This window comes from Triplophysa rosa, linkage group LG23 (genome assembly GCF_024868665.1).
Source record: "Triplophysa rosa linkage group LG23, Trosa_1v2, whole genome shotgun sequence".
Lineage (NCBI taxonomy): Eukaryota > Metazoa > Chordata > Actinopteri > Cypriniformes > Nemacheilidae > Triplophysa > Triplophysa rosa.
In genome coordinates, this window is record NC_079912.1 from 11,801,223 (window position 1) to 11,814,755 (window position 13,533).

General features: G+C 35.9%; 1 protein-coding gene across 2 annotated transcripts in view; it reads left to right on the forward strand.

Moving 5' to 3' along the window:
- dok6 (docking protein 6) overlaps positions 1–13,533 on the forward strand; it is a 71,442-nt gene that overhangs the window by 55,183 nt on the left and 2,726 nt on the right. Inside the window, exon 8 of one of the 2 annotated variants that reach the window (XM_057322524.1) lies at positions 1,996–2,198. The exons of the other annotated variant lie outside the window; for it this stretch is intronic. Within the exon in view, the coding sequence (XP_057178507.1) occupies positions 1,996–2,078 (83 nt within the window). The 3' untranslated portion in view covers positions 2,079–2,198. Of the gene's footprint in view, positions 1–1,995; positions 2,199–13,533 lie in introns of those variants that run through there. 2 annotated transcript variants of the gene reach the window in all.

A 13,533-nucleotide genomic window follows, 5' to 3' on the forward strand; every position in this document is an offset into this window, starting at 1 on the left:
TGTGTTACAAGGAACACAAAGGAGATGTTCACCAAAATGTCAACATTGGATTTTTCCAAGCAATGAAAGTGGATGGAGGCCAGGGTTGTCACAATATCAGATTTGCGTTTCACGGTTATCATGGCCAAAGGATTTTGCGGTTACGATATTAACCGGATATCCTTTTTAAAATAAACAAATAATGTATACGGCATGATATCTATTCAAATGTTTTTTTTGTTTTTTTTATGAAGGAATAATGCTATAAGTCATGATATCTATTTAAATGTTTTTGTTTTTAAATGACCAAGTAAGGGGTCGGTCAGATAGAATGTGCTTTTCATGTTCGAAAACACGAGGCGCGCTGCTCTTTTGGTTGAATCTTTGAAAAGAGCAGCACGCAGTGGTGTTTTTATTTTGCTAGGTAACCACCGAAACAGCTGTCCTGTCAGTCAAGGATTATAGAGCGAGCGCTCTATTAACTGTCATATTATCAGAAACTTTAAAAAGGTACATGCAGAGGGCGCTTGCTCTGACCTTGCTCGGTTAACCCGCGTCAGCCAACACAAGTTTCTCCTTCATCATTGCAGTTTCCGGACGTTTCAAGCAACCGTAAAGTTCCGTCACCACACCGGAAAGCCCTGCGCCCCGCCTTTCATTCGATTGGACAATGGGAAAAAAGGTGCATGACGTCAAGCGCTTTTCTGCTCAGAGTTGAGTTTTTTTCAACTTCAGGCACGCAACAGGCGGCAAAAACGCGAGACGCCCGGCGCGCATAAGCAGCTCGCAAAATGCTCCCTGCCAACTGAAAACAATTCAAAAGAGGCACGTCTAACAGCAAGAAACACATTCTGTCTGATCGGGCCCTAATGCTGTAAGTCATGATATCTATCATGATATCTATTTAAAAAAAAACATTTAAATGAACAAATAATGCTATAAGCCATGATATCTTTTTTAATGTTTTTTATAAACAAATAAAGCAGTAAGTCATGAAAAAAATGTAATGAACAAATGTTGATATACGTCATGATATCTATCATGATATCTATTTAAATGTTTTTATTTTTAAATGAACAAATAATTTAAATTCACCTTTTATTTAGTTAGTTTTGTGTTTTCACATTCTTTTGGCCAACAAATCACATGTAAAATTCAAGTGTAGGGATTAGAGTGTTTGTAACCATTGTGTCTCTTAAGGCAAAACTTTAAACGGGTGCTGAATTATTTAAGATATTATCATATGTGTGGTTTTAAAAGGATCCCTGGGTATAGAGCGATGTATGGCTTAATATATGAACAATGGCATTGGCTTTATAATTGTGAAATAAAAAAACAGTGTAACTGTCACAGTATTCATAAACTTTGAAAAAATATTTTTACTTGGAGGCCGCCATTTTTTTGCGTCAGAATCCGTGATGTCAAATGGTTGCGACCTAAACCAGTTCTCTTTCGCAACAGCGAAGCACACACGTTTTCCATATGTAACAGTAAAATATGACACATAAAACATAAGATCAGATATACAAACACACAGGGACAGTAGGTGGCGGTATGTCCTCTTGACACAAGCCAGCCTGCCAGCCATAAAAGAAGAACGCGTTCAGTAGATGTCTGTTCAAGGTGAGCGTGCGTTTAATCATAGCTTTAAACTACCGCCTTTGAGACATGTAAGACATCAGCATCCACCATAATCGTATACTTTATACATTATGAGAATATACTGATGAACACAATAATAATGCTTGCGGTTTGGTTATTTATTCTGTATTAGAGCACACGTGAATATTAGCTCCCGTCAGCTAATGACCGAGGGAGAGAAGACAATAACGTTAGGCCAAAAAGTCAAAATCTGGATAAAATGAATTGTATAATGGCTAAAACATCGTGTATATGATAAATTCGAAATGATTTTGGTTATTAATATGCATGTTTGTGTTGTTTCTGACAAACAATATTAAAATGTAGGAAAATACACCAAAATAGCGTCTTTATTTTCTTTTTTTCTTCCTTTAGCATTATATAAAAGGAGGAGCGACAACAGTAAAGGACGAGAGAGAACCAGGCCTGGACTTTACGTTATGTTTTATTATGTGTGACATGGCAGTCGACCGTGAGGGAGCTGCCGGCATTTTACTTTCGTTTTGTTGTTTGTTTATTTTATTAAAGTTTTGTTGTTCAACGTTCGCCGGTTCCCTCCTCCTTCTTCCTTGCTGTGAACATTGTTACACACACACATATATATACAGTATATATATTATCCTACAGAACCTTATATTTACTGAAGAACTGATTAGTGTGTCGGTGTTTAGTTTGGCTGACTAGCTGTGCGTGCAACCAGTTTACGTCATCGAAAAAGAACATGGCGGCCTCCTTAGGTTAAAATGAGTATTACATTTAGGGTTTTTTTAAGAACTGAAAGTATTTGATGTGTTTCTAACGACAAATGCTAGTAGTGTAAGGCTATTACAACGCATTAAGCCATACATCTCTCTAATACACCGGGTTCCCTTTAATATCACGGTTATTGTCGGTAACGGTATATTGTGCCTTTGTTTAAAGGGATAGTTCACCCAAAAATGAATGTTCTGTCATCATTTACCCTCAGATTGTTCCAAACCTTTATAAATGTCTTTGTTCTGCTGAGCACAAAGGAAGATATTTGGAAGAACGTCAGTAACCAAACAGATCTCATCCCCATTGACTCCCATAGTTACTTTCCCTACTATGGCAGTAAATGGGGGGTGAGATCTGTTTGGTAAACAGAATGGAAGTCATCGCTTACTAAATATTTTGACTTTACAATTTCACTATTTAGTGAATAGTCACTATTAACTTTCATTTAATGGATAAAAAACTGTTTTGGTAGATTTCGTGTTGCTCACGTAAATCCTCTTTACTGGCATATCTATGTAAGATTATTCTCCATCTTTATTTGCTGTTTATGTGCCATTGATTTTCCCCGGCTCTTTTTAATGGTTTGAGTGTTGGATTGGTAGAGTGTATTAACTGACAGGGTCTTATGTCCATGTGATCCAGACACATGTAGCATTAGGGAAATGATGTGACCATCTGCTGGGAAAGAGATGAGTTAATCTGCCTGGTAAGCAATAACTGGATGCCACATGGGCTTTGTGTCTGATTTATCAGGACACAGTCTTGTGTCATTAAGAACAACATGTATGTTTTAATTATCAGAGGAATAGTTCATCCTAAAAGAAAAACTAATTTACCACCTTCATGTTGTTCTGAACCCATGACTTTCATTTTTTTTCTGAAATACTGTTAAGAATTGATACCCTCAGCCTCATTGCATTATTTTCATACAGCGACATAAGAGCAATATGAAGATGCGCACAACAGAAATGTTACATTTGGGTAAACTGTTACATGCGTAATCTTCCCAGAAATAAACAGAAGGTTTAAACATACTGTATACATCAATGGATGCTTACAAAACAGTTGTTGGCAAATGTAACACAATATTTGCATCACCAATCAGTAAAAGAATGTTTTGAGGCCGTTTGGCTGTTGATGTATCTGCTTCTAAGGCAACCGGCCTTAAAACCTGTATCTCATTCATCATTGTGGCATTCCCATTGTTGAGATGTTAGCCTGATATGGTGAATGTTCGCTCTCCTCTCATCAGCTTCCCTCAGAAATACAAATTCAGCAGAATGTTTTTTTCAATAAATAAATGAAGTACATCACCATGTTGAAGGACGGTGTGTTTGGGTTTTTTTAGAGTCACTGAGAGCCTGTAAGAGGAATATGTAAAATATACAAAGATCTTTGCTGTGCAGTAAGCGCGCTCTTTACTGTTTGTGCTGAATAGAGAACTTGGCCACCTGCTGTAAATACAGCATAACATGTTTTTCTGCATCTGAGGTTTTTTATTAATCAGCAGGCAAAGGAACAACCTACTGCTCGATTTATACAGTAATATACAGCTCACGTCATTCAAGTTGAAGTTAAGTATTCATGCCTGTTCAAATCTATACCAAACTGTATATGAGTCGGTATATAATTATAATTGAATTATAAGCATAATAAACAGTACAGTATATGATTCTTTTCACTAGTTTGTAACATCATGTAAATGTATCACTCGCGTCAGCTGCGCGTTGCACCGGTCTCGCATCTCTCACGGAGGAGCTCGGAAGCATAAAAGGAGGAGCGACAAGGCCTGGTTCTCTCTCGTCCTTCACTGTTGTCGCTCCTCCGTTCCCTCATGGCCCTCGTCCCGCTCTGCTTGTCACAGTATGAAAAAATTATTAAAATGTATGTTTCAATTTATAGGAACTCTTGTTTGCAATACAGACAAAATGTAGCCATGTCATTATTGTATTTATTTATTTGAACATAGCTTATTAATAAGAGCAAATGTCTTTTTTAGGAATCTATAGCAAATACAGTTTAAAAGATTAAAACACGTTTTATCCTTATATGGATGTACAGTATAATTAAAATCCCTATATGGATTTACAGTATAATTAAAACATCATAGTATAAATATACAAATAAACATTACAGTATAAAGATAAATATACTCTTTAATAGATTCAAGTGCTGTTCATGTTTTCGTGGTAATATCCACATCTGGCTGGTAACGTCATGACTTCCTGTGCTTTTATGAATGAAAAATGATGTCTGGAATCTGTTATGCTGATGTTAATTCGATCACAGCTCAGGTGACAGATAAAACACAAGGTCTAAACTGGCAGCCTGCATAAGATGAATTTGTAGTCAGCAGGTGTGGATTTGCTGACTCGTGTAATATGAGTCATATTCATGTTACAAATGAATCACTCCCATTACACCTCCTTCCCCCTCTAACACAGGAAACGCAATTCATTTTTTGATGTGATTCGTTGTTTTGGGGAGAATGTGGCACTTTTAACCAGGTTGTTATTATGATCTAACATAGAAGTGTGGTCCTGACCTTAGACTGTATAAAGGACACAATGCCATCACTTTGACATATGACGTTAATATACAATTCATTTGCTGTGAAAAGTATTTTAAAATAATATTTTATTATATAATATGAAAATATAAGAATCATACAAATATCTTTTATTAAATATGAAAAGTACAAAATCACACAAATCAGGGTTTTAAACTGTATAGTCAAATTTTGTGGAGCTTACAGGGTTGCAAACAAGAGTTGCTAACCTAATAAAAATCGATTAAAAAAATGACTAACATAATATTTAGTACGAGGTATTAGCGTTTTGTTGGGGGTTGAGGATCTTCTTTTGCTTACAGAAGTTGGGAAAAAAAATAAAACTTGTTTTTATGAAAAGTGCCAGATGCCATTGCAACTGTTCTAAGTTACTCATTTCAACCATGTTTGTTGAAAGTGAAATATTTGTTTCAAGAGTTTCTCGGATTTACTTGAACTAAAACATGGTTGTAAATGATGAGCCACTAATGTGAGCTGTAAGTATTTTTATGCTTTATTTAACACACTATGAATAAACAGTATAGCCCTCAGTTATACAAGCTCTACTTGTATCATAATCATTTATAGCATAATTACTCTGACAACTTAAACAAAAACACATCAACATAATGAACTGTTGACTGCCAGAGAGAGTGAACGAAAGAGAAATATATTAAAAATGCATTCGTAGACACATGCAGGTTCCTTCAATTACACACTTTCTCCAGGACACCTGCGCTCAAGGTTGTTCGAGTTTAAACCGATTGACTGAACGCTCAGTCCATAAACACACACTCCAAAATCTCCATCTTCACATACCGCACCATCATCTCTTCTGAAATCAATACAGCAGAGCTAATCGGCATGCCACCCTACCAGACATCACAATCCAGCCCAAGCATGATGATATAAAGAGTCTTAGCGGAGGATTGGGGCGGGAGGCAGACGCACTCAAATACACAGTACAGTAGTGCTGTCTCAGGTCTTGGGAACACTCTGGAATGCTTTGATAAGCCTGATTGGTCCTGTGTGTGTCCTTTTGACCAGCTGCACCTAGCTTTCTACTGATTGAGCCACTTCTGTTCACCGCTGAAGGTTTTGTACATGAGGTATGTGTGTGTGTGTGTGTGTGTGCGCTGAATCTTTTCTTTAGCAAAAAACGAGTAGGCGTAGGCTGCTTTGCAGAAATGTGTTTTTCTCCGGGTCTCATAGAGAAGAGAACAGCTTTGCATTTTAAGTTGTTAACCAGCGGTACTTAACCTTGTGCTGATAATAGGTTGAATTATTACAGCTTTGCTATAGATGGACTGAAAATTTACAGTATGTACAATGTTTCAAAAAATGCGATGGAAAACACAAGTCTACACTAGGTTGCACAAATAGGCAACAGCATAGGGACATGAGACCTTTTTAAATACGTATTGTCAAAGATATTGAATATTTAATTGAATAGTGCAAATAAATAAGGTCATTACATTTGTACAAATGTTTTTGCCTAAAATCTTGGTTGAAAAAAGTTAATTGACATTTTTTTGACAAGATTTTGGAAAACAAAAGTATTTTGCTTAACACCGTCTCTGCTTCATTAGTTTGTCGCATTGACCGTGGCCTTCAGGGCCGTAAGCAGCTCCGCGATGACAGCTTGTGTGAGCAGATCAGCCTTAATGTTATGTCAATTGACTTTCAGAGAAAATGTCTGTTGAGTTTTGTTTAGATGTAAATTTACCGATGCAAAAAAGTTTATTTTTTCCCAGGTGATGACAAGTCAAGTCCGAGAAAAATCTATTTCAGTCATTTAAATTAAAATGGAAAAGTCGGGCCTTTGTATAAGGCAGTTTATCTGCACAACGTCTCCAACATTTGTTTTGTAGCCTACTTATCTATAGAGATTAGGGAAACGTTTTTTTTTTCACTTTCTCATTGTACTATTATAATTAACCCAATTTATGACTGGATAAGAGTTCTAGACTGAGAAAGTGCTAGATGTGGAGGTTGAAGTGGGCAGGGTGTGCATATAGACCACTTCAGATGACGTAAACAACGCTGGAACAAAATACAACAGAACATGTAACTGAATCAAAATGTAAAATGAATGTATTTAAGATTTAATTATGTATATAAGATTTAAAAATAAAACAAATAAAAATGAAACCGGAAGTGCCTCTGGACCAGTGTTGATAATGGTCTTTTTGGTTATTTTTGTATTTTTTAATCTACCTTCTCCATAAACTTTTGATTCAGGGTTCGTTTACAAAACAACATTGAAATAAAGAAGGAAAGGCTTTTCCTTTGCGTTTTGAAAGGTTTTGTGTAAAGATGACACTTTCAAAATGACTAAAATCTCTGTATTATGCATGCCAGGCATGTCACTTTGTAAAGAAACTCTGCACATGCACATTTTTACAGAGCGGTAAATAGTGGTGCAGTAAATCTACACTTTGCTGGAGAGACATAATAAAACTCAGTATCTTGACCAGTACAACAGTTTTTATAAATTAGTGATTTTGGAGTTAACGGTCCAGTGTATGAAATGTAGCGGCATCTAGCGGTGAGGTCGCGAATTGCAACCAACGGCTCACTCAGACCTGGTTGCCATGTAAATAAACAGCCAAAACACAAAGTTTTATGTTTTTGGTTGAAAACAGTGTTGTGTAAATGCATTGCTTCCTGTATCCACCACCAGTGTCTATTTATTAAATATTCATTTGAAATATTGTATTAGCTCATTTGTAATGAATGCAGACCTTCCGCAAACAAAACCTGTTAACTTTCGACCTGGTTTTAAGCCAAGACGCGAAGTTTAAACAGACGAACATGCAATCTGATTTAATAGTTTGTAAATATAATCTCATATATGTTATTAATTTGGCATATTTATATTTAATTTATGCGTAATATTAAATTGCACTGGTCAAGATGACTTGGCGTACCCAGATGACTATGAGTTTTGAGCAGTCATTATGGGGGAATAACTGACCTTGGAATGTCCCGACTAGCCAATCAGTATCAAGTAATGCAGAGTGCTGTGTAATAATAGAATTAAAAATATTTACATAAAATAAAATTCATTTTAAATACAAAACAAAAGGCATTAATAAAAATTCTGTATATGAGCCATTCTACAGAATTCATTCAAACTGCTGTCCCACATTAAAAAAACATTTAAAAAGCATTCAAGTATTCAAATCTTAGTTGTTTAAGATCCTAAGATCCTCCTATCATCTTTCGTACCCCACAATAATATTTATTACATCAGTAAGCTTAATATATACTGTATATAATCATCATTTATTGGGTACTTTCAATTGGGAGATGGGTGTCCCGAACCCAAACCCCTAAATTTCAACCTATGAAAAAACTTTTTTGTTTCTAAAAATATCTAGTTCAAAAATATATTTATTTTATTTTTAATTAAACTTTAAAAAATGTGTCCCGGATTTTCATGTCACTACTGAAACAGTGTATGTTTTAGTCCATTGGCTGAGACACATTTTAGCCACACCCCTACATTTTTGATTAAGAATAACTTCTGTGTCCCTCTCTCTAAAAGCTACATGGTGAGTAGATTTATCAGACTCATCATTTGGAAGTAAATGTGTTCAAATGTCTGAAAATCTGTGTAACTTTAAGGAACGTCACTACCAAACATCTTTTTTCTGCAATTAAGGAAACTTTTTTGGGCGTTATTGCATAAAATTTTGTTTGTATGTGTGTGTACATCTGTTCAGAACTGTGCTTGCTAACCATGTGCTGATTAGCATCTTTAAACTAGGCTCAATAGTATTCAAAAATTGTCACTACCAAAACAGTCACGACTGAAACGTATCACTGGGTATCATTGTTTCGGTAGTGACAAAAATTGTTTCGGTAGTGAGAAAAAGGGAAACTTAATCCTTTATTTGTGGAAATAAAGAAAACTACACACTATACAGTTATGCAAATCCTTAGTATTTTAGTATGTTTTAGTAGTGGTATAGTATGTGAGCTGTAGGTTTTCTATTAGATATTTACTGTCAGATGTGTGTCTGGCTGCGTATGTGCAACATAGTTAGTTATTTGTATTAACGTAAAATGTTGAAAGTCTGATTCAGCTGTGCAAATTAAATATTGTGATCACTACCAAAACATTACCATCACTACTGAAAATGTGTGTCATGACCGAAACATGGGATGTTTTGTCAAAAAGTATATTAAATGATCAACTAAGATGTTATGATAGTGTTTGGTTCAATGTTTATATAAACTAATGAATCCTTAACTTTGAAATCGGCATGATCAATTTTATGCCTTTTTCAAAGAAAGATTGGATTCAAAATACAACAAATCTCATAAATTACACTTGAAATATTGTCACTTTAAAAATTGTAACTGTTTTTAAAATAGCAAAAAATATATTTTAGAAGTAGATTTAAACAAAATCTTAATATGTAAATATAATCCTTATTAAATGATATATTATTGTGTGTCGGTAGTGACTTTCTGAAATTACAATATGAAAATTGACTGCACTATTACTAGAAATTTGTACCTTTGATGTTATACAATTTGCATACATAAAAAAACTCCCATATATGGCCCATATAATTATTCAACATACACAGTATTTACATATATAATATATATAAAGAGTTTATTTGCAAAAGCAGACTGAATCTCACTTTGTCCCTCTCTTCTGATTCTGGTGCTCTGAAGCCGCTGTGTAAGTTAGACTGGTGTGACCGTCTCTCTTTAATGTCAGGCCAATGACAAATCATCCTCGTCCCACCAGGTTAGATCAGACCGGAGCCTGGCGTGGGCTTGAATGTACATACGTGAGTGTGTGTGTGTGTGTTTGCTCGCTCGTGTGACAGCTGTGCTCTAACCCAGAGCCCCGGCGTTGCAGCAGCCGTCTTGCACACAACAAATGTGCTTGTTTACCAGCTCATCCCTTCCTTTGTCCTACTCTGTGAAATCAGGCCAGAACTCAGAGCAACAGATCTGCGCTATAATGGCATTTCTTTTAAAGACGAGCTTGTTGGAAGCAAGGTACAGAAGTGAAATGCCCTGGTTTGGCATCTGACTTTTCACAGAAACTAATGAAGAAGAATCGAGAGGTTGTCACTTTGTTTTCTTCATTGGCCATTGTTTGTTCGAGCCCCTGTGGTGGAAACTGATGGTGTTGGCCAATTGGCTGTTCGCAGTTGAAATTGGTGAGTCAAACACAGCGGCATTTCTGTCAATGGTTTTACTTAGAATAAATGTTGGAAGATACCCGTGTCTCAAAATAAATCAATACGCATTTTCGGTGTATCTCCAAAGCAAAAGAGGGACTCTTATCTATGAAGGGCCTCACATATGGTGTTTAATATTTTAGTATTAAGCGTCATCTTATAGGCGAGCCTTTATAAATGTTACTTCTTTAATTATTTACTTGGTTATTTCTTTTTTGGTTATTTTCTTTCTTCTGCAGAACACAAGAGAAGATATTTTGAAGAAGAAACCGAACAGTGCTTGCATTGGTTTTGTGTCCATACAATAGAAATGAATGGGTACCGCTGTTGTTCAGTTACCAACATCTTCTTTTGTGTTCTGCAGAAGAAAGAAAGTCATACAGGTTTAAATTGACACGATGGTGAGTAAATGATGACAGAATTTTTATTTTGGGGTGAACTATCCCTTTAACACTAAAGCATATGTAATGGTATTCTAGAAAATTGTGTGCTTCCCGTACAATGGTTTAAAAATGCTTTGTCAGACTTTGGGACTCTATGCTAATGACTATGGAAATCAGTACAATTTTCCTGAGGATGTTATATCATAAGATTTATGATGTTGTCTATTGATCGGTATATGCGTGCCTGGTTTGCTGATGGTTCTTAATATATTGCTTCGAAAACAAAACACGATAAAATATGTAAATAAAGTTTATTGTGTGTTAGTATTGTGATTGTTGTAGTTGTCGTATTGCAGTCTATAGACGGTTTCATCTTAACAACATAAACACACGTTACTGCGCATGTGCACTTTTGTGACTTAACTTCCGGTACACATTCACAAACAATAGAGTGCCTGTAGATTATTTCTGATAACAATCAAAAGAAACAGTGAAGAACCGTTACTTGGCTAAACTTTCTCTCCAAAATTTTGAATTTAGACTGCGATACCAAGCTCAACCGCTAGATGTCAATGTACCACACAGTTAGTTTAAATGCGAACTACAAGACCCATTCAACAAATTGTTTTTTTAATAAAATGAACATACAACAAAATTCAACAAATCGTTTATTTAATACAATTATTACACAATAAAATAATGATATTAATTATTATTAACATGAATTAAATCAAATATAAATAATTATATTATTAGACACTAGCCAAACACAAACCGGAAGTTAACCGGGGGACAGGCGCGCCTGCGTCTGATGAAACAGTCTATATATGATGAAATAAATAATGGATTCATACTTGAGGCTACAGTCTGATATTTCATCATGGCTTGTCTCTCACTATTTGATAAAGATACAGTTTCCTGACTGCTCAGGTATGCTGTGTTTTCTTTGTTATAAGAAAGTGAGCTACAACATGTAGACTGAAAGCATTGGATATATAGAGGTTCGGTGTGTAAGAGTGCGTGTGTAGTGTTACCCAAGTGCTGTTTATCTGGCTGTTGCTTCATTTCCTCCATCCTGTTGAGCTGACTGCCATCTCGGATCATCCGTGGTGCAGGACACACACACACGGTGGCCTGACTGCAATTTCCAAGATGATGGAAACACACACACACACACACACACACACACACACACACACACACACACACACACGTGGTTGGTGTCTCTGTTGGCAGATCTCTGGGGCCACAGAAGCATAACATGTTTACCAAGCATGCAGGACAAGTGGCGCTCGGAGTCGACTGTCCTTGGTTTCATAGTGCCACAAATCCACTTACATCAAAAGTGTGACATCTGGATGACAGGACAGGTGTGTTTTTTTGAGTCGTGTCAGTCCTGTTACAGAACTTTCCTGCAGAGGTCAAGTCCAATCCGTCTTCAGAGAAAATACTGACTCAGATGAGTGGAGCTGCAACTAAACTCAGCTGGAAGGTGGATATCTAATACTGAATACCAATTCACATAGCTAAAGGGGAAAAAAAACTGGCGGGTAACTTTAGAAAATGTGCTTCATGTGGTCATATCCACTTTAGCTGCTTTGAAAGGAATAAATCATGCTTTTTTAGAAAAGTAATTAAAATGATTTACTGCAGAACGGCTCATTATGAATGTAATTATTAATTTTACAAAAATATATATACGGGGGCCGGACTCACAAATGCGATGTTCTTAAAACAAAATATAAGATTGTTCTCAAGATAAATCATGGGAAGCTTGTAAGAATATTCCTTATAAAGTTTTCAAATATTTTCTTAAGAACATCTTCTTTTTCATAAGAATAAATGCTTTGTAAATCAATCTTGATAAAAAAAAATTAAGAACAGTCTTGAGAAGTTTTTTCAGGAATACAAAACATTGCAAACTTTTTTCTTAAATTTAATGTTAAGAAACATATGGCAGTTAAGATGGATTTTCTTAAGAATGTTTTGTGAATCCGACCCCAGGACTTGTTTATTACCAAGATGACCAATCGTATCTCTTTTACAGTATGTGCACTGTGGGAATGGATCTTTAGGATCTCTCACCTTCACAGTCGAGCAAGGAGCCGGTTAGACATCTGACATGAAAGAATCTCCACACTGAAAAAATGATGTACATTGGTTGCACATAATAAGGTTGTGTTTACTTTTACATCATTTATCTATGTTCAAGTTGCCAATTTTATGTCTGTTAAACAAACATGATTTTAGTTTTGTTTTGTTATGTCATGTTCTCAACATAAACATTTTTAATTAATGTCACAGAACATTTTCATTTATCTTTAACAAGAAGATTTAACAGAACTTAAAAGAAATTCCAATTAAAAAATGTAACCGCCCACTATAGGCAATGCTTTTCTGAACAATGGTAACCACAAACACTAAAAAATAAAACAAATCCCTCTAAATTTCAAAGATAAATGAACATTAAACACTAGACACTTTAGAAGTTTTGCTCACGGGTTCCACCATGTGGTTGATAAGCGCAATTGTCTGTGACCAGTGTTGTAAATAATGTCGCTGTATAAGCTACCCAGTGGGCACCGCAATACATGTGAATTTGTTCAATAAGCTGATGGAACCGGCGAATGCAGAAACGTTGTTTGGAAACCATGTCGCACTCTTCCTCCTCAGGCAAGGGATGGGCGGGGCTGTGTGTACCGACCCGAACACAGAACTTACAGAGTGTGCTTGTAGCAGCTATGAGGCAGCTCAGGTAGCAGAGGCAGTAGAATTTGTCCGTTTAAGAGTTGTTCTACCACAGAAATGATTTTAGAGACGTTATTTTGAGGTCGAAAAACTACAAAGTGTTGCTTTAAATAAAAAATAGCACCTTATTTCATATGATTTAGGTATGATGAGGTAACCATTAAGCTTTTCTAATTTTGCCAAGTGAGAGATGTTCTTGGGTCAACATCATTGACCCTGGTATAATATTTCTAACAACCAATCAGATTCGAGGGATAAATTTACAGTT